The sequence below is a fragment of the Perca fluviatilis genome, chromosome 18 (genome assembly GCF_010015445.1).
Source record: "Perca fluviatilis chromosome 18, GENO_Pfluv_1.0, whole genome shotgun sequence".
NCBI lineage: Eukaryota > Metazoa > Chordata > Actinopteri > Perciformes > Percidae > Perca > Perca fluviatilis.
The window spans coordinates 15,288,271-15,310,016 of NC_053129.1; the positions used below are offsets into that span (position 1 = coordinate 15,288,271).

A 21,746-nucleotide genomic window follows, 5' to 3' on the forward strand; every position below is an offset into this window, starting at 1 on the left:
AACACAGCTGTATTCACTCACAGATGTTTGGACTAAAACTCAGACTTGAGGGATACAATGATTTCTTGGAATCATGTTGTTTTAAATTTAAATGTCACTAGTTTGAATTGTTCAATGCTGCTGAAAAACTGTATTCTGGTTGATTGTGGGTGATGATGAGAAAGTGCAAAGGGATATTTGGTACAGTATGTCTGTAGAAGTTGCTTGTGTTTACTCAATTATTCCACCTCTTGAACGGTGACTGTTACCTCTCTGACTGTAAGGTAGATTACATCTGAAACTTTTGGTGATTGCCATTTGACAGCTAACATGTAGTCCAGCTGATGTGAAAGATGCAATATGTACAGGATATAACTGTGTTAATGTGAGATTCTGTTATGTAAATATATATACAGTACATATATTTTGCAGTCTGAGGTAGTTGTGTGGTTCCCTGAATGTCTGAGTTTACGCAGTTTTTAAAGTCTCTTTCATCAGTTTGAGTTGGCTGTTACACTGAAGAGATTTTAACTGAAAAACTGAGACATATTTTTTTAACATAATCATGACATAACCTATTTGTCTAGATTTGTCACTGATGATCTGTACAAATGGCAAAATAAAAAATGATTCTGCAGCTTTTTTGTAATCCAACCCCCTCTACACTTGATAAACGCAAGCATTCCACGTTCACAAAAAAATACGGTTCTTGTGGGTTATGACATTTCCCATAATTGACAAATTATGACATTCATTCGCCCCTCCCTGTGAAAAAGATTTTGTCTCTGTTCTCTTATCTATTGTATCTTTTTTCTATCATAATCAGCATTAACTGATTAGGCCTAATTGTATTGTTTCCTGCTACACAAGGGACTGATGCAACATTAGGTGCAGTGGCCATTTGGCGCTATGAAGTGAAGATTGCATTTTCAAATATATTGCCTGCTGAAAGCAGGGTGTCTTTGAACAGCTTTCCAAGATAGCAGAGTAGAAAAGGGTGGAATCAACCTCCAGCGTAGCTTCTAGTTTAAATGAGAAAGGCAGAATGACAGAGCTGCACACATCACTTGTCCGGAGAAAAAGCACTGGAAAATATTGTCACAACAGGAGCAATGCTGGAGTTTCAGCTAGAGCGCCATCTGCTGATGAGCAGCGGTAACTGCAACCACATCTTAAAGGGTCAGGTCATACCATAGACCGTTAATATTAATGGACAACGCATCCGGTTCGGCGAAGTGCTGCAAGGAAGTGCTTTAAACCTGCATTCTATCTGAATTCCAGCAGGGGGCGACACATGTGGTTACAAAAGGAGTTTGGTTTCTGTAGAAGTCTATGAGAAAGTGACCCACTTCTCATTTTATTTATTACCTCAGTAAACATTTTCATAATGAGTTTATGGTCTCAATCGCTAGTTTTAAGTCTTCTGCAATACAGAATTATGTTAATTTTTTAAATTATGGTCTCATTGAGGTCTCACAGGAGAGAAAACAATCTGTCCTCATCAATAAACCTCTTTACAAATTGTCTGAAAACAAAAGAGGAAATCAGCACTGTTAAATGTAAAAAATAAAAAAGTTCTGTATTTTTAATTTTAGTTTTATTGAAAACTAAAATAAATACTGTATTGATGAGGACAGATTGTTTTGATGAATTTTGATGAATATTGTTGAGGACAGATTGTTTTCTTCTTATGTGGAAATATAGTATAGTTTCTAAAAATGTCAAGCTTTTTTGCTTGGTAGTCTTTCCTATTCCTCTTTACTGTTGACCCGTTTTCCCCAGTGAGCCAACTAAACCCTGACTTAAAAAAGCTCTGTTTGTATAAATGTTCTTGTACTCAGAACTACAGTCAGACCAGTAGCTGTTAAGGTTTTCCACACCAGCAGGTTAAAGATGTTGGCAAATGCAGGAAGTGACATTCCTGTTGACTAATGTTCAGGGTAACAACAGAGAACCTCCAGTGTGCCTTTTCACAGCGAACACATTTGCACACAAGGATGGCTGGAGTTGTTCACACTGGGATGAGGCTGCTATTGTTATCTTTCATCACAACAGGTTACTGAAACATTGACACAATCTTATCTTGTGATAGTTTTATAATCTTATCTCAAACATCTAATAGAAAATCTGACCCTGTTTATCTTCTTTCACCAGGTGTAAATGGAGAAGATGGTCTGATATTTGCCCAACGGGCTTATTCTGTCACATTTCCATGTGAGGAAAATTTAGTCTGCTTTCATGTATGGCAGCTCAGCACAAGCCAAACAATTGATTACATTGCCATAGTCAGTAATGGAGAGATCCAGACAGCTACATCAGTGGATGAGGACTCGAAATGCACTCTGCAAATCAAAGATCTCACAGCGGAAGATGTTGGACGTCATCGTTGCCAACAAAGGCCAGATGTCTTCTCTCGTCACAATAGTGAGTACTGTCAAGAATAGAGTCTTACTGCTGTGTGGGTTGATACCGAATTGATTTCAACTTCTAACGAGAAAGCTGATTAAGAGAAATCTGTGCTGTAAAGGAGTAAAATAAATAAAACGAATGCTTTTTTGTTTTTCTTTCAGCCAGCCCAGAGTTAAAGCTCATGCCTGGCAAAACAGTGTCACTGCAGTGCATTCTCCTCACCTTCGTAGAGGAGGGACATTGCAGAGCACAGCTCCACCAGGTCAGCCTGACGTGGGTGGATGAAGCCGGCACTGAGATACACGAGGACTCACAACATCAGATAAAACAGGAGTCTTTGTGTGCTGTAACTCTGACTCTCACCCTTCAAAGACCTGAAAACAAGAAGTTTAGGTGCCAGGCGACTGTAGGTGAACAAGTCCAGACTTCAGTGGAGTTGCGGGTCAGAGTCCCAGGTCTGTATGATTCATCCTAACCAGTAGACTCCTAGGTGTTGAATTCAAAGAAGTAATAATAACAAATGCTATTTTCTTTGTAGCTCTTAAAGGGAGGGGAAGAGGATTCATCATAGATCTAGAACCCGAAAATCAAGGTACAGTATATAGAGACTATCTTTGTTACTCATATAGCCTACAAATTGACTTTTTTTTTCTAAATATTTGCTCAATAACTAATAAACATGTATATGTAAATTAATAATCCCTCCAAGACAGCAAAAAGGCAGACACTTTAATAATATGCCAGCTAATTATTTTGTCATAAATCTACGATACACTCAGGGTCTAGCTACATTATCTGGATTATTGTGGAAAGCACAGTTTGCGTATTGAGTTGCCAAAATACTAAGGGGCACTGAATAGTTTCCAGTTCATTCCAATTTAAATATTAAAACAATAGTTTGACATTTTGAACACACTTATTCACTTTCTTGCCAAGAGTCCAAATTGAAGATTGATACCACTCTCGTATTTGTCTGTTAAATATGAAGCTGGAGCCAGGTGACAATTAGCTTAGCTTGGCATAAGCTAGCCTAATAAATGAAACAAATGAAATATCACACATACATTACTGAGCTTAAGAGGTGCTGCTAGGTGATTTTGTAACCTTTTGACAGAACCAAGCTAGCTGTTTCCCCTTGTTTACAGGGTTAGCTAAGCTAAGCTAACCGGCTTCTGGCTGAAGCTTCATATTTAGCATACAGACATGAGAGTGGTAGCCTATCAGTCTTCAGATCTAACTCTCAAACTATTCATGTAAGGTTAGATGAGGATTTGGAGGACGTGTTCCAGCCATACAAAACATTATTTGACATGTTAAATGATTGTAATTTGCATTTTCAGGTGGCGGTGGTAACCAGGACATGATGGGCGCCGCTGTGGGGGTGGGGGGATGTGTGGTTGTGACAGCACTGGTTGCGTTGTTTGTCGTGAATAGAAGAAGAACAAGTAAGTTCTCCTAAACTTCCTGAACCTATAGAGAGGGTGTGTTGCGCCATTGAAAATGGACTCATATTTGGGCACAGACTAGCCCAAACACAGGCTATACACAATCACTTCCATACATGTGTCTACATGCACACGTCTTCTTGCACAATTCTACTTCGTGGTCTTTGAGCACTTACGTTCTGTTTTTTACTGTTCCTTTCATGATGGTAATTGTTTTGCAATTGTAGAGTCACATAACAAAGCTTGAGAAATCTAAACTAGTCTGTACAGCACTGAACATATCATTATATTTAATGGTTAGCCTACATAGAGAGCCGAAGTCACGCCCCTTCCGGTGGACCTCATGGGACCTTAATTCGGAAAAAAGATGAATGGTAGAGAATGGGGAGAGGCAAATTATTTTTTGATCCCGTTTGAATTTAGCATGGATTACACATATAATGTTCGTCAATTTAAAAGATCATTTTTCAACTGAAGAAAGTCTCAGTTAGCTGTAGGTTTGTCATATGACCACTTAGTTTTGTGTGAAACCGCTCATTGAACTACATCTCTCGTCTCACACAATTTACGTCACCTAGCTTGATGCTCAACTTGCTCGCTAGCTTTGTGCTATGTTTATTTAGGCAGCCAGGTGCCAGATGAGTCTTGTTACACGGCCAGTACCAACAATGTAAGTCAATTCTCTCACAAATAAAGTAAAATCTTTTGTGCTTTTGGCCATTTTCAAAGGTAATGATTGTGTGTGTCTGTGTGTTTTTAGGTTATGAATGCAGACGATGTGACAAATTGTGACAAATTGTAGTATATCTTTTCTTTATTTGTGAGCTCCAACTGTGCTACTGCCATGTGTTTTAATACTGTGAATTGCTCCATACCAAATCCCTGTACTATAACAGATATTTGGCCTTTTGACTCAGCCATTTTGCATTTCAACTTTAGAAAAATGTTAAATTGATATAATTAGTCTACCTCAATATGTTTGACTCTTTTTAAATATGGTAATTCATTCAGCAATGTATTCCCAAATTGTTTTTAATCAGATGATGTATTCATAAAACCCACATTCATTGTTATTTATGGTGCTTCTTATTGTTTTCTTTGCAAAACTGTGTCTGACTGCAGGTCTATAATAAATCAAATGATGACACACTTGGCTATTAAATCTGCAGTTATTTTTCATAAAACAAAAAACTGGCAGGAGTTGTAGAGAGAAAATCTGGTTAGAGAGCTTTTGAATACAGTAATGTAAGCAAATTACTGACTGCAACTAGAGGAAGCCTATGTTTATTAATTGACTAACCAGGTAGAGGAACTTGCAATATGTGGTGGCAGGCAACACGGCACGGTTAAAAAAAACAGAAACACACAGCCCAAAGAACACATGATTTGTTGCGTGAAATCTCAACAAGCCCTGGAATATTTTTGAATGCCATTGTTCAGTGACATTGTGTTTTTGCATGTGATAGTGTTTTAGCATTCAGTACCAAATTTCAGGTGACCAAGCTACACAGCCAAATGCAACACTTTATTTTGCACACAAACCTGCTATTGTGCCTCTGCAAACATGCTGAATTACAATTTAGTGTGGAGCTTTCTACTTTCCTCTGCCAGTACACACACAGTCACACCTATACACACACACACACACACACACACACACACACACACACACACACACACACACACACACACACACACACACACACACACACACACACACACACACACACACACACAGACACATACACACAGCCACAGCAGGTGAGAGACTGCCGGAGCCAGTCCCAGTGTTGCCCTATTTGCATTTTAAATGCTTGCAGCCAGCCCACTACTGTGTTCACGGTGCAGTGCAGCACAGCTAATCTACACACCTAAGGTGTGTGATTGGCTACAAGCCAAGAGTTTGATGGGGGTTGAAGAAACGATGGTAAAGACACAAGAAAGGGGGTAGATGAATAAAGTGGAGAGGCTGTACCAGGATAGATTAGAGGCCCTCGGCACATAACACATGACATGGAAGCAGATGTACTAGATTCTGAATGTGTTCATTTTCTTGATTTTATCCTTCAAAAAAATAGGATGCAAAGGATGAAAGTAGATAGGCTGTCTTTTTCTAAAATGTGTTGAATGCATTAAAGTGAATAGAAGATGAAGGCAAAGAGGGATAAGAGAGCAACAGCCATGAGTTAGATTTAATATTCTTTAAAGGATATCAAAGTCCCTGAACACATACTCAAAGCTGAGGATCTGAGGATAATGTGGCACATTGAGTATATTTGTACAACACTGAGACTTATGTATTTCCGCAACGAAAGGTCAATGTATTGAAGTTATATTGATTAATATTTTTTAATGATAAATTGAAGGGAAAAAAGGCTCTGGTTCTGGATGTCTTCGTAATGTTAGCTACGATGAAATCATTGTCTATATATAAAAGTGTCTTTTAAAATGCAAAGCTGTCCAGATGGTTTCAGTGTGACCTCTCTTCCATTCCGCTCTTTTGACGCAATGTTTAGACACTTTCTTTGACCTTTCTTTACAAAACATGTCAACATCCTCATTTCAAAATTGACCGTAAACTATTGCAGTAATGTCGCTGCTCGCAATTCAACACACTGACTTCCAAAACATTTCAGGTCAAAGACGACGAGCGAAGGAAGCTGCTCATTAAGACAGAGGAGTTTGTATTCACACACACACACACACACACACACACACACACACACACACACACACACACACACACACACACACACACACACACACACACACACACACACACACATATTACCATAACTTTTAACAAGTGGGTGTCTATATGCATTATCTCAGCTGGCAATGACAGAAATACAAACCAAAGTGGGGAAATTGTGCTTGTTCTTTTGTAAACCCTCCCACACACAAACACACTCACTCACACACACATTGTCCAAACAGCTGATAAGGTTTAGGTCAAAGTCTTGAACCCCAGCTTGGCACCAGCTTGTCTGCCAAGTGCTGCTTGGAGTGGACATATCAGTGGGGGCCAAATGCTGTTGTCCCCTGGTGTGTGTGTGTGTGTGTGTGTGTGTGTGTGTGTGTGTGTGTTTGTGTATGGGTCTACAGTAGGGGCAGTGGGGGGTTGGGGACAGTCGCTGGGATTGTTGTGCATGTGTGGAACAAAAGGCCTTGATTACTGAAATCCTGCAAAAGGCAGGAGAGGAGGTGTTAAAAGTGATACAGTGGAGCAGACCTGGACCTCAAGAGCCCTCCTCTCCTCTCACAAAGCTCATGTCCACGCCCTGTCTGCACATATCCACTCTAATCCACAAACTGGCCTTTTACACTACAGTCTCTGGAGTGCAGACTGAAGAATACATACAAAAGCATTGCATTGGGAAAGAAAGCAGAAAGCAAGGTAATTGCTGTAAAGCTAGGCCACCCAATTTGGGGCCTGCTTCCATTGTTTAGGTCCGCCTTGGCATTTGACATGCCCATACTCCATTACTCCTCTTAATTTGAAAGTGCTGTAAAATCCTAACTGTACATTTTGTGGCAGCTAAAAAGAATTTAATCTGAGTTTTACGGCAATGTAAAGCGCAGTGCTGGTAAACTTCCCTATTAAATTACATACGTAAGTTTTATATACGAAGAATTACAACAATTATGGTATTCTTTAACATCAACATTTATTTTTGGCCACTTCTGCGTGTAAAGGTTCTGATGTTCCTATACTGTATATTTGCATGGAGGATTTGAAGTGCGGGCTAACAAGCTATACAAGTAACCGCAAAATATATTTGTGCAACCATATAAGAGTAAGGATAGGTTTATTTATGAGGCAAAAAGAGCCTTGATGTTCCTTTGACGCATTAGACAAATAAACTTGAAAGTGAACTGTTGACATCTGCAGTTGGCTTTGACAAAGGAAAAGCAAAAACGTGTTGATTAAACCTAAAAGCACCGATACCTGTAACCCTACAGGGCTGCCTCTGTGTTCGGATGGGCCCTGACACAATGGCTTTTGTTAACACTTCACATTGAAATTGACCCTGGCTGTAGCCAACTTGAGGAGGAGGGGAGGGGAGGAGAGGGGAGGAGGAGGAGGAGGGAGGTGTCTCTCGGCGCAGAGACAAAAAAAAAAAAAAAAAAAAAAAAAAGAGAATTGACGATTAACCATTTCCTGTCGCTCCCCAAATCTCCACTGCTCAGCCGCCGCAGGTCCGAGGACAGAACTCTCTGGAGCTGCACGCACGCAATGGACTAAAACTCCCAGAGAGAGAGAGAGAGAGAGAGAGAGAGAGATAGAGAGAGAGAGAGAGAGATCAACACGATCAGCTGTGAAACCCCTCCACTACAAACAAGCGATTTCCATTGAGTCTCTTTTTGTAGTCTCTGGACGTTCAGGTAGGAACATATTTGGTTGGTTTAATGTCGTTTTCGCGTTTCGATTAATCACGAGTCATTTGTTATCTTGTGTTTGGGTGTAAGAGGTCAGGCTACTTCGAAACTCCGCTTGAGTTGATTTTAAACTTCGCAGGTTCAGGAAAGTGTTTGAAATTACAGAAACGAGCAAATACATCACTGAGAGCATAAAAATAACACAACACGGCGCGACACAAAGTAAGTCCTGTAGGTATTGAATTTGACTTGAATTAGCATTGTTAAGTTTCCGTTACTAACAGAATAAGTCATATTTTGCAGCTACGTTGTAATAATACAAATGAAACACACACTATTATCGAGACCTTTTTCTAAATTGAATTTACAAAGTGTATAAACACAGCCGTGGCATTGCATTTGTAAAAAGAAACAAGGTAGACTTGGGCCAAGAAAATGCATTAGAGATCAGCTTAATTGTTCAGGAATAAATCTAGTGCAATACATTGAGTAATGTGAGATGTGTTTATTTTGTTCTGAGACCAAACTGCACCAGCAGCGCTTTGATTAAGCTGCAGCTGTTGTTTGAGTTTGGATAGGCCTCAGTAATCTACATAATCTATTCTACTGTTAACAAAGGCATGAACACATTCCCTAAGCCTAGTCCCTGTTGTTTTATATCACTAAACTTCTCAGAATCATCTGAGCTTCCCTCTCCTCCATTATGTTTAACTTTTGTTCACCATCTCTTCTTCCTCCTCCTCCTCCTCCTCCCCTCCAGTTCTCGTCAGATCCCCAGGTATGATTCAGAGGAAGGAGGTGGTGTTGTCTGTTCTGGGGGAGCTCCAGGAGGCCACAGAGAGCTCCGGCCTGGACGCTCTGACCCGAGTGGCCCTGGAGGTGGACCAGATCCTTGCTCCCTTCCAGCTCCCGGAGACCCCCTGTCAGGATTTTCCCGAGTGGGCAGGCGTGGATAACTCGGCTCATGGCCTGTACCCACCCGATGCACCCATGGGCCTCCTGCCTTTAAACTGTAAGGGGGAGGGCAACCGGCTGTTTGACGCAGTAAGCATGCTGTTAGTGGGCAACACTGGACTTAGCTTGGAGCTACAGGTGAGCCATGATGGTTTATAATCTCCGTCTGTACGGTCTAAATGTATACATCAATACAGATTCTTTCTAGCTGTTTATATGTGCATTTTGTAATATTAATTGCAAATATTATTGCCCCCACAGGTCCGGACAGTAGTGGAAATGGTGCTGTGGAAGAGATACTACCTTTCTGGAATGATCGATTCAAAAATTATGCTTCAGGCTGTTCGCTTCAGCCTCTGTGCCGAAGAGTCTGAGGACATGCTCAACCTGCCTGTAACAGTCCTGGAGGCCATCTTCGACGCCGACGTCAAAGCGTCCTGCTTCCCCGGCTCCTATGCCAACATGTGGCACGTGTATGCGCTTTCGTCAGTCTTACAGTTTAACATCTACTCCATCTATCCCAAGTTCAACCTTAAGATCCGGCCCTATTTCAACCGTGTCATACGTCCAAGGCCGTGGCCTAAAGACTGTGAGCCGCTAACCCTCCACATCATGTGGTCTGGAGAGCTGCAGTCTGAGTCGTTGTTCAGGCCGAACCACTTTGTGGCACTAGTCCAAACAAGAGACCTCACGTTTGGAAGCCCTGACAGCCAGCAGAGGGTGTCGCCGACGAAGAGCGAGGACCTGCTGAACCGGGACCTGCAGCTTTCCTACCCGGGTCTAAAGGACAAGTACAACATCACCAAGAGGACCTTCTACCGCTGGAAGAGGCAGACGCAGGAGCACTGCAAAAAGTCAGCAGCCAGGTACGAGGCAAAGTATTTCCTGCAGGCCTGCTACTTGGAGGGCAAGCTCATCCCTCTGCACCAGTTTAAAGAGTTTTTCCCTGAGATCTCAAGGTCGTCGTACTACAACTGGAAGCAAGAGCTCCTGAAAACCGGAGGAAACTTCTCCACCTCATCATCCGCTGGAGAGATTAGTCCCGGAGAGAGCACGGAACAGGAGACCTGGTCTTCGCCTGAAGCGAAGCAGTTTGAGCCAGACCATAATGACAGTGTGGCGAGCATGTTTGGCCTCAACCTCGGCAAGCTGGACCTGGAGCGGGCCCAGACTGTAGCTCACATGCAGGAAGCTAAGCGCTGTCTGCAAAATTGCATCGCCATGAACGCCTCCCTCCCCTTCAGGATCTTCAAAAGAAATTTCCCAGGGATCTCCAGATCAACCTACTACAACTGGAGGAGAGAAGCCATGCTGTTCAACGGCGGTTACAAAGGCAGCGTTGGCAGCAGTGAGGACAGCTCAGATGCTGACAAGAGCCATAGTCCAAAAAGTCTGTCCCCAGTCCTGCATCACACCAACCAGCTGTTCGCGCCCAGAAGGAGAATCTGTGGACAAAAACACAAAAGTTTCATGCTGGCGTACATCAGTAAAAAACAGCTCAGAGATGTTGCAAAGCTACATGTCCAGAAGTTCAATTGGTCCCTGACGAAGTTCAAGCTCAAGTTCCCAACCATGTCCGCTTCTTTCTTCTGGCTTTGGCGTAGCAGTCGAAACCGCAAGAAGAAGATCGGCATGCAGAGCACAGAGCTCAACCTTCCTGAGAGTCTGGAGAGCACTGCTCCAGAAAACAAGATTATGGAGCGGAGGATGGATAGTCAGCATGTGCTCCCATTTGTTGAGAGTCCTAAACCTCTAGAAAGCTCCCCCATGCCCCCGTTTCATGCCCCACATCCAAAGCACATCATTCACAGCAAGGCGCCCGTAGATGAGCAGATGTTCGCGATGGATGTTGTGGCTCTGGCCAACTTCAAGGCCAAGGCCAAGCTCTTCCTGCAGCAACGCTTTGAGGAGAAATCCTTCCCCACGTTTAAAGAATTCAGGTCTTACTTCCCTTTCACGCCACGCTCAACGTACTACATGTGGAAGCGAGCTTTGCATCATGGGGTGTCGCTGGTTCATGGGTAAATGCCCAACGCTTTTATCTAAAAAAAATGGGCTTTTAGGAGCGACATGAAAGCTCTGTTGAAGAACTTCTTGACCCCAAAAACCTCCCATGCATCTCTCCGCCGGTGCATTTTACTGTGAACATACTACACAAGTTTACTTTATGTTCTAAAAGACTGTTAAGTGCACCGGCTTAGCATCTAAATGCATTGTGTCCTTCGTCTGCCCCACCACCACAGCTCATTCCTCCCTCCTGGACATTTGCACGTGTGTGAAAAGAAACCGAGTTGTGGGTCAGTTTAGACCCTGCATGTTTCCCTCCAGGCAAAAGGCAGTTCAAAGCTGTTTAGTGGCATTTTGTTTGAAGCTGTTTCTCCTCCATTCTCCTTTAATCCTTGCTAAGCATTGTACTCAGGGTCCTTTTTATTTTTCAGTTTTCATTGTAGTAAGTTTGTTAATGCTTAAAAGTATTATTTTTGTTGTTGTTGATGCTTGTGATATTGATCTGGGAGATTCCTAGTGGTTTCATATTTTTTTTTATACTTAAAATGTAAAAAAAAGCCAGTATTTGTTTTCAGAGATGAGTTTACTCCTTCTTGTTCAATCTTCTGTAAACAGGGGTTCAGTCTTTTTTCATTGTTCTACTTTTGATTATTGAATGTACACATTTTGTGCACCAAAGTTTTAGGTGGTTATCTCAAGGTTTTGGCTTTTTTTTTGATGACCTACTTTTAAAATGCCTCTTTAACTTTTGGTGATGCACAATATATAAACTGAGTTTTGTCACACTTACACTGTATTTGCACTGAAATAGTTCCCATGACACTGTTGAATGTATTGTCTTAACCATCATGCACACTTTGGTTAAGTTGGAATTTTCCAACAATTCTGTTTTAGAAAAAAAAAATGTTTACATGGTTTCTTTACTTGAAAACTGAATATAAATGAAGATTTTTTTTATTTTTTGTACGATCCTTCATTCCAAACTACCTATTTTCTTGCAACATTGGGGAATATTTGCCTTTTATAAGCTTTGTTTGTCTGCTGTTCTTCACTAAATGAAGTTCCACTTCCAGTTCTCTCCACACAGACAAACTTGTTTTGCACAACTTCCACTGTAATAACCCTAAATAATACATTTCAGTTTACTTTGTACTTATGACATGTCTGGAATGGGTACTGTTGATACTGGCAGCTTTGTTTTGTAGTCAGTCAGTAGGTAAGGAAATCTGTGCTGTATATTAATAAACCATCAACCATCATCAATCCTTTGCTTCACTCTTGCTCACGGGGATATTAAAATGCTGCTTCATCATGTCAGCTCATTAACACAGTCCATGCCTGACAAATTGATAAGGCCACCAGTTTTATGGTCCACGATATCTAAAACTGTAAAACATCTCTGCAATTTTCCCAAATCAATTGGTCTTTCTTCCAAGTCAGTAAGTCCTCGTTCCGGCTCAAGTGAAACCAATAAGCAATTCTAATCTTCTGCCCCATCGGCTGCATCACGATTTGACAGTTTAGCACATCGCAGAAGTCTGCACTATGCTATGACCCAAAAGACATGTCTGGCCTCGCCAAGTTAATTCATGTTGACAACCAGCGTGCTGTACAAAAGATAAAGAAAAGGATCAAAATCACTGTTTGTAACCACATCCAAATTTGCAAACACAAAGGTCAAACCGAAATGAGCTTTGAGACCGGTTTTGTGGTTTTTGCTCACTGCCTTTTCTCTATTTAGCCATTGTACTTATGGTAATGGCCAAGAGTAGGTGGTATGGAGTACAGAGAGAGAGGGGGAAGGGGTTAATTGTATTCATGGGCACAGAGGTGTTTGAGATAAGGCCAAGAACATCCAAGAGTTTAGGGGGAGGACAAGAGGTGTCAATAAAAAAAAGACAAGAGGTGTAGAAAGAAGGAAAGGGGACAGACTATCATTCTGATCAGGTGATACTAGTGAGTTTCAGTTTGCAGTAATATTTCTTTCTTTTAATTTTCCTTGTTTTGTATCTGTTCTGTATTTATTGTATTCCAACTGTCTATGTTTAAGGACAAAAGAAACCTGTCCTTAACAGAAAAGCTCAGTGATGGTGAAGAGTTAAAGGGGTGGTTCAGAATTTTGGACATAGGACCTCATTTCCAAGTTATCCAGTGTGTTATTTATCAGTGGACACAGTTTTCAACACTTTTCATACAGTCCTTCCAGTTGCAGAGTCCTCTGGTGCTAGGCTAGCGCAAGTCAACAGTATCTGCTAGCCTGCCATTAAAAGCAGTCTTACACACTCCACAGTACACCAGAGGCAAATAAATTATAACGGCAGAATATCGATGTAAATCTCTGTTGATAAAGTAATGTTAGAAATAAAACTACACTTGCATCTCAATGATCGCATTACATTTTGAGGGACTAGTTTCTCAGCAGCGGCGGAATTTTACTTGGCTCCGGTTAGTAGTACTGCGCCAAAAAGTAAACTCCAGTCGGGAAACCAGGTAGTAGCTGCTGGCTTGGACATGAAGACACCGGCGGAGACCCTACTCAAGTGGCGAATGTGTAGTGATCATTTTAGATCAGACGACTTTGAAAAACCCAGCAATCTACAGGACCACAAGTCACTGACAACGAATGCGGTTTCATCCGTCTTTCCAGATGCACCAACAGCTACTGATGAACAGGTAATAACTTTCGGTAGGCTACTCTAACTAATAAAGCTAGCCCCTTTCATAACGTTAGCCTAGCTGTTACTGATAGATTGAGACTGTTGCCAAATATCTTGGTTTGTGTGTATGTTGTTGTCTCTAGCTGTCTAGTGTGTGAGCTTTGTTGTATATGTGCCATTTATGTTCTGCAGAGCAGGAACCTGCTGAAAATCAGTTTTATACTGAGCCAGGCCCGATTGTGTCTAATCTTTTCCTGTTTTAATAAATAAAAAATGAAAATGAAAATGAAAAAAATGAAAATGAGACTGACAACGTTAGTGAAGATAACGTTACTGTTCAATGCATTGTGAAGAGTGACAACGTTAGCTAACAGTATAGCTACACTCTTGGTAGATACCTGGCTGGGCTAACCGCTAACTTTAGGTAATTGCTGACAGAAACGTCATGTAAGCTTGGACAGTTTACATGCAAATTGCTAGCCCGCGTGCTTTCATGTACCGGTAACGTTATGTGAGTTATTGCCTGGCAGAGTGGAATTAGTTGGAGCACACACCGGCAGGTATATAAACTTGCGTGATTGTCATGTAAACTGGCTTTCTCGGTAGCCTGGGTAATATCACTCCGCCGCTGCTGTAGTCTATGCTACCAACTACAGTGAACAAAGTGTAACTATTGCAATGCGATGCAAGGGTAGTTTTAATTCTAACATTATTCTATCAACAGACATTTACATCGATAGTCTGGCGTTATAATTTATTTGCCTCGGGTGTACTGTGGAGTGTGTAAGACTGCTTTTAATGGCAGGCTAGCAGATACTGTTGACTTGCGCGAGTCTAGCTCCAGCGAACTCTGCAACTGGAAGGACTGGATGAAAAGTGTTGAAAACTGTCTCCACTGATAAATAACACACTAGCTAACTTGGAAATGAGGTCCTCTGTCCAAAATTCTGAACCACCCCTTTAAGACTTCTAAAACTTGGTCCTAACATTGGCCTATCAAGTCTAAGGATCAAACAAACTAATTCATTTTTAACAAGGGAGTTGTGGAGCATGGGCAAAATAACATGCAGTTCATTTTATCCTGCACTGAACTCAACTGGTATTTTATCAGCTTGACTACAGAGTCAGTTTTCTATCCACCTACACATAAGCAATGTCAGCTCCAGTTACAGTCTAATATAATGGCCTGATTTCAAGTTTGTTTTGGGATTTTTTTTTCATGTCTGATATAAAGAATAGGTTCCCATTTTTTTTTTGTCTTAAAACATCACCCACATGCCCATATGTACATTAAAAGAGTTAATGGTGGCTGTGATTATTCTCCTGTACTTCCTGGCTGTGGAAAGATCCCTTTCTAACGTGATTCCAGAAATGGGAGACAAAATCCACAGCCCTTGCAATGTAATACTCCAGCACTATAAGGTAGTCAAATATAAATGGATATCTTCCAAAGTTCCAGCCTTTTTTTTATGTGCAATGTTCTTTTGTTTCCTTGCTGAGATGAGTGTTGCTTCAGATTAAGGTAAAACATGAAATATTTTCCAGGAAGTCCAGTTAGAGTTATATATGTACGATTATGAATGTTTATCAGATGCCAAACAAACAAAAAGACTCTAAAACAGGATTTTACAACTACAGAAAGTTATACATATTTTATCCTTCATTACCACTATCACAAGGTAAATAGTAGAGAAAAAAGCATTCATGTTGCAAAGTAATCTAAGACAGACTTAAGAGAATTCCGGCCAATTTTTACATTAATCTTGATCGCTATAAATATGCGAGTACAGTTGATAGAAAAGAAACTGAGCCCAATCGGTGCGGTCAACACAGACTAGCTGCAGCAACGTCTATGAGCTTCCACTTAGCTAAAACGGCAGTTGTCGGGGCAAGTTTTAGAGTGCCTTTGTGCCTCTTAACAGACACACAATGCAATTAAAATGTCTGTGCAACATGAACAGGGACCTTACGTGACAACAAGATGCGTTTTCAACTCAGAGCCTGCTAGCCCGGCTAAGGGAACTACCACACAGATCGCCACCGCCAAGCCTCCTACTCACCAACACCAGATCGATCGCACACAAAATGGATGAGCTACAAATACACACGGAACTGCTGCGTGATGATTATCACAGAAACATGACTGAACACACGGCAGCTAGCAGCTAGCAGGGCGAGCTAGCTACCAGCAGGATAGAGACAGGGTAGGTGAATTTAAACAATGTCTGAGTTGAAAACGCATCTTGTTGTCACGTAAGGGCCCTGTTCATGTTGTACAGACATTTTAATTGCATTTTGTGTCTGTTAAAGCGCCCATATTATGCTCATTTTCAGGTTCATAACTGTATTTTAAGGTTGTACCAGAATAGGTTTACATGGTTTAATTTTCAAAAAACACCATATTTTTGTTGTACTGCACAGCTCTCTCTCACTGCTGCAGATCCTGTTTTCACCTGTTTTCTGTTTTAGCTACAGAGTGAGACCTCTTTTCTTCTTCTTCTTCTGTACTATCTTTGATTGCACTCGCACATGCGCAGTAGCTCAGATGTAGATCATGTCAGCTAGCTAACTCTAGAGACAGTAAAAGAAAGCCTGTTTCTCCAACTTTGGTTAGTTACAAGGCAGGATTAGCTGGGAGACTTCTCATGTAAGTAGTTCTTTTGTAGATTATGGTGAACTTGTGTGTGTTGTAGCAGTGCTTTGCTATTGAGAACGAGGTAGCATGCTAGCGTTAGCATTAGCCTTAGCATGCTAACGCTACGAGCTAACGGAGCTGGCTAACGGTTGTGGTTAGCCAGCTCGTTTCGGATTGTGACGTCACAATCCGGGCCGATTTTGAACAGCTCACTAGGAGACTGAAGGCAGGACACATTCAGAAACCGTATCTCACTCAAAACAGCATGGATGGATTTTTTTCAAAGTTTGTATGTGTGTGGAAGCACCAGAGACACAAAATAACACCCCAAATCCCAGAAAAAGTGTTTTTTTCATAATATGGGCACTTTAAGAGGCACAAAGGCACTCTAAAACTTCCCCCGACAACTGCCATTTTAGCTAAGTGGAAGCTCATAGATGTACAGTAGCTGCAATTACTACGTGTTGAGCGCACCGATTTGGCTCGTTTTTTTTTCTATCGACTGTACTTGCATATTTATAGCGATCAAGATTAACATAAGAATTGGCCAGAATTCTCCTTTTAAGAGAGATTTAAGTCAGTAAGTGAAAATGTGAACATATCCTTTCAATTCTCCATGAACTATTGACAGCTAATTAAAAACATTTAAAATGTGATCAGTGTCTAAGAATCACCATGGCAACTGACCTTGGCATAAGTAAATATTTGATGAAGTCTTTGCCTGTTTTGTTTTGCCATCTCCATCTTTATTACTGTAAGATAGGAGGGAATTTCACTGGCACCGAGCTACTCTACATTGTTTATCTCAAAAATAGCATGAAAATAATGAGGGTTGGCAGGTGGGAGTGGATGTCTTCAAGGATTAGCATACTGCAGTTGGTTCAGAAAGAAAATAAATAAATAAAGCAGAGAGGCTTCTCAAGGATGCCACATTTTCTCAGTAAATAAAACAGACCTGTGGGACTCTGGAGGCTTGCTATTTGCTGCCAATCACATTCTGATTTGAGCAGTGGTATGAACTCAGAAGATCTGAAATTTGACCTTAGTGTGGGGGGTAAAGTGAGACTGAAATTGTTGAAATAGGGAAGCCTCGCTTTGCCAGACCATCCACACGCTGCGGAGTGAAGGAGGGTCTGGCTAGTCCACACAGCATTCCCGGATCGGAGAAAAACGTGCTCTGGTTTATTGGCATTTCTTTAAACCAATCACAATCGTCTGCACGGAGCCGCTGTAAAATAGCCGTGCGAGAGAAAACTCTGATTTGACAGATAGTCTAGCTGTCTCAATTTACCCTGCAGAGATCTGAGGAGCAGTTAACCATAGTCCACCAGAGTTTAAAATTCCAACACAAAGAAAGCGAAAGGAAACGGACATACATGCATCCGGCGGAATTTCCTGCGGCATCGGAGCAATACCGGAAGTGGAACGTCAAGGATATAGACTAGAAATAGGGCGACATTTTCAAATCTATCCCTGCACTCATAACAAAACTCCTCCCTCTCGAAACAGGTTTCATACATTGCTCGAAATGTACCAATCCCACATGTGTTTCAAAACAGTAGTTTAGGTACATCTCATATAAAACATGGCTTCAGTTAAATTCTTTGTTTCAAATACATACATACCTACTGTATATCAGAGCATGTAGACAGTGTGTCCACTAGGTGGCAGTGGTTTGCTTCCATGGTTTTGGTTGCCGTTAAAAAAAAAAAAAAAAAGATCACTTCAGGCACACACACTTTGGTTTGGACAGAAAATCAATGTGTTACTGCATTGCTCAGGGTGTGTAGTGCAGATTCCTCTGGTGATAACTCCATTAATAAACATAATCCAACATTGCAGCCAGTAATGCATAAACTAGATAACGCCTGGGAAACAAATTGTTTAATGATGGATTAAAGAGGACAGGAAGAAGACAAAGAAAAATAAAGAGGAGGCATCCATGAGATCTAGGTTGGGATTATTTTGTCCCAGAACTGTTTCCCTGTCTTTGCTTTTTAAGGTTATTAAATAATGCAAATAACTCACTAAAATAATAATTTGCATCAAATGCCAGGATTTCACAACAGAGCTCGAGGTAACATTATGGGTCCAACCTGTGCACCAGCCCACCTGTCTCATAAACAAAAGTTGCTTTGTGCTATTCTGCCTTTAGATTATGTTTAGCATCAACTCAATACATTTCTATAATCTGAAAGAGTATTCATACTCACTAAAAACTCACTTCTAATATCTTGGTTTCTATCTAATAAAAAAACATGGAAAATGATTCATATCCAAATAAATCTATAGGAGGACTTAATATTTGAGTAAATAAATGACTCATTTACATTGTTGTTTATAGTTTAACTGCAGTTTTACTTGTTGAACTTCAGAGTATGAGACTCCCAATTTCTAAAGGAACACTCAAGTTTCAATAATCACAATTTTTATCCAGATTTTCGACATTACCAGCTGGCACAGCTTAATGTGATTCAGCATCATGTCACATTAAGCAGGAAAAACAAAACAGTGCATCTATGGGTTTGTTTGCTTAAGCAGATGCACATTTCTTTCTTTCTTTCTGACTGGGCACTAAACCTGTTTGAGTCGTGACTCACTCGGATCTTTCACCTGACTCTTTACACAAGACCTCTCTCTCTCTCTCTCTCTCTCTCTCTCTCTCTCTCTCTCTCTCTCTCTGCGCGCACACGCACACACACACACACACACACACACACACACAGGTTCTGGTGGTTGATGAACGCAGATATGTGCTGTTTTGCGGCACGGGTGGGTAGCACACTTCCATGAGTTAATTCTGAATCTGCAACGTTCTCTGTCTGGTAAATTCTCACACATACAACATAAGACAACACCGTCTCTCTCTCTCTCTCTCTCTCTCTCTCTCTCTCTCTCTCTCTCTCTCTCTCTCTCTCTCTCTCTCTCTCTGCACGCATACACACACACACACACACACACACACACACACACACACACACAAAACGTCTGGTTCTGGTGGTGATTAGCGCTCATAACGGGCCGGGTGGGTAGCGCACTGCCAATGGATCCATGACGCTAATGTCTGATTACTCCACATTTTCATTGTGATATTTTGTGATTACATTCTCAATCTGCAACGTTCTCTGTCAGGTAAATCAATGAGTTAGTAGTAAGGTATATAGAGGAGTTGCATTTGAAGTGGTTTGGGGTCCTTCTGTAAGTAATTTTGGGCTACAATTTGGTTTTGATGAATTCTACAAGCAGCAATACCACAGGCCAAGCAATCGTCAGTTCCAAACAGAGACATTTTCAAAGGGCACTGCTCTAGTTTTATCAAACGCACACATACAGTAAACACAGTCATGATACTGCAGCTGCTGATCAGAGATTTGCACTGACAAGTAATCAATGAGTGACAACCCCTGACTTGTTTTTCTTGCATCAATTGTTTCACTCTTTGTTTGCACTGAATCAATAATTCTGTGATTCTTTTTTTACTTGATGAATGGAGAGAGACAAAGAAAGTGTGTGTGTGTGTGTGTGTGTGTGTGAGAGAGAGAGAGAGAGAAACATGAGGGATTGTCAGTGTATTAACAAGAGCAGTTATAGAAATTCTGATCCCCGTTGCTGCTAAAGCACCAGACCGCATGTTGACACATGATAATCAGGGATAAAAGGCCGTGTAAAATAAAGGCCTTGGGTAACCCATGTTTGGGGTCACGTAATTCGTTGTGTACGTTTGTTTTTTCGTCTTGTACAGTTCTACAACTTGTTCAATTTTGGTTCAACGCAAGCCGGCGAAAGCCAGAGACTTGATCCCTCAATGCAACATCCAAACTGCGAGTCAGAGAGCAGAACAGTTGGACTGCAAAGTTCGATAAAGTCAGATCTAAAGATAGGAAAGCGGAAGAAAAAAAATCTATTGTCCATCTGTTCATCCATCCATCGAGTCTTACCCTAGGAGCTCTTCCAAAACCAATTGAGTGGAGGCAAGAGGGAGATAATTACCTGCTGTTTGTTGCAAACAAAACAAAAAAGTTGAACTCCAATATTGCACTTTTATTTACCTGGTTGCAATAGTTTTAATTTCCACCGTATGTGTTTTCATGGAAACCTCATCTGGTTATACACCTCTGTACAGTTTATTCAATCTTAAAGGAGTAGTTTGACATTTTTGGGAAGCTTTAATATGAAGATACAGCCAGCAGCCAGTTAGCTTAGTGGGATTTGCTTGTGTGCAGAACTTCAGGTGTTCAGCCCTGCACTGTTTGCTCTTGAACGCACCTCCCTAGTATCAAAAATAGCTCCACCCAGACCAAACCCCCCTCATTAGCTGAGCTTATTTAATGCACCTGTGCCATCATGGCTTCCTGTTGACTATCTGACCAGTTGTCGGTATATACAGCAGAAATGGTGACAGCCATCATTGCATTACAGTGGGATGAGGAGGTCAGACCTGATAGGGTGGTACTATGCACAGACCCTTTAGCTGTCATAAAAAGCATACAGTCCATGACATCTGTCAGAAGACCTACTAATAGAACTTTATCACAGTTTGCTAAGATTACACCGGGGTGGCAAAGATGTTCAGTTCTGCTGGGTGCCAGCACATGAGGGGGTAAAAGGGAATGAGGGTGCAGACAAACTAGCTAAAGAGGCATTACTAAAGGGAATAACAGTTCCAATTCTCCTAGGAAAAGGTGAAGGAAAAGCAGTGGTTAAGAAGAAAGGTTTTGAAATATGGCAGAAATGGTGGGAGGAAGACAGAAAAGGAAGGAGATATTATAAAATACAAAAATCTGTCAGTATAAAGAATTATACGGAAGAAGAAAGAAAGGACCAGGAGGGAGGAAATTATAATGACATGACTCAGGGTGGTTCACACAGGTCTGAATGGCACCTTGTTTTTAATGGGGAAAAGAAATAGTGAGAACTGTTAAAATTGTGGGGTTAAAGAAATGCTGAACATATAATATTGTATTGCACATTGCATGAGGTGGAAAGACAGGTGTTTAAAGATAGGGTTCAGGAGGCAGGGCGGGAGTGGACTCTGATAGGGATACTGGGATCAGAAGGGGAGGGAGAGGAGATAAGAATCACCAGGAAAGCGTTATTTAAATTTTTAAAAGCTACAGGGTTGTTGAGTAGAATTTAAAATAATTGTAAAATGACATGATGATACACACTCCAGTACAGTAGGTGGTGGTATGCACCTAAAAATTGTTTGCAATCCGCCATTAAATAAGAGAAGAAGAAGAATGGCTGCCTGTTTGGTGTTCTCTGCCTGTCAGTTGCCAA

At 41.2% G+C, this 21,746-nt stretch overlaps 2 protein-coding genes across 4 annotated transcripts; both read left to right on the forward strand.

Moving 5' to 3' along the window:
* Positions 1 to 1,403: 1,403 nt before the first annotated feature.
* Positions 1,404 to 4,982, forward strand: LOC120546207. Of its 2 annotated transcripts, XR_005636833.1 has the most exons (6): positions 1,404 to 2,034; positions 2,134 to 2,403; positions 2,550 to 2,843; positions 2,927 to 2,980; positions 3,729 to 4,503; positions 4,594 to 4,982. XR_005636833.1 is itself a non-coding variant. In XM_039780985.1 (5 exons), the coding sequence occupies exons 1-5, from the start codon at positions 1,911 to 1,913 to the stop codon at positions 3,845 to 3,847; spliced, it is 861 nt and encodes a 286-aa protein (XP_039636919.1). In that variant the 5' UTR covers positions 1,404 to 1,910; the 3' UTR covers positions 3,848 to 4,982. The 2 variants fall into 2 exon arrangements, 1 of the variants encoding a protein (XP_039636919.1); XM_039780985.1 differs by having other exon boundaries at positions 3,729 to 4,982.
* Positions 4,983 to 8,010: 3,028 nt separating this feature from the next.
* vrtn (vertebrae development associated) lies at positions 8,011 to 12,437 on the forward strand. Of its 2 annotated transcripts, none has more exons than XM_039780969.1 (3): positions 8,011 to 8,219; positions 8,974 to 9,305; positions 9,429 to 12,437. In XM_039780969.1, the coding sequence occupies exons 2-3, from the start codon at positions 8,994 to 8,996 to the stop codon at positions 11,190 to 11,192; spliced, it is 2,076 nt and encodes a 691-aa protein (XP_039636903.1). In that variant the 5' UTR covers positions 8,011 to 8,219; positions 8,974 to 8,993; the 3' UTR covers positions 11,193 to 12,437. The 2 variants fall into 2 exon arrangements, with proteins under 2 accessions (XP_039636903.1, XP_039636904.1); XM_039780970.1 differs by lacking the exon at positions 8,011 to 8,219 and adding an exon at positions 8,346 to 8,435.
* Positions 12,438 to 21,746: the final 9,309 nt, after the last annotated feature.

Excerpts from the sequence above, each read along its gene's own strand:
- LOC120546207 (XM_039780985.1), top strand. The coding sequence starts at position 1,911 with ATGTTCAGGGTAACAACAGAGAACCTCCAGTGTGCCTTTTCACAGCGA. Across the intron at positions 2,035-2,133 it reads GTTATCTTTCATCACAACAG|GTGTAAATGGAGAAGATGGT; the intron begins GTTACTGAAACA and ends TTCTTTCACCAG. Across the intron at positions 2,404-2,549 it reads TGTCTTCTCTCGTCACAATA|CCAGCCCAGAGTTAAAGCTC; the intron begins GTGAGTACTGTC and ends TTTTTCTTTCAG.
- vrtn (XM_039780969.1), top strand. The coding sequence starts at position 8,994 with ATGATTCAGAGGAAGGAGGTGGTGTTGTCTGTTCTGGGGGAGCTCCAG. Across the intron at positions 9,306-9,428 it reads GACTTAGCTTGGAGCTACAG|GTCCGGACAGTAGTGGAAAT; the intron begins GTGAGCCATGAT and ends TTGCCCCCACAG.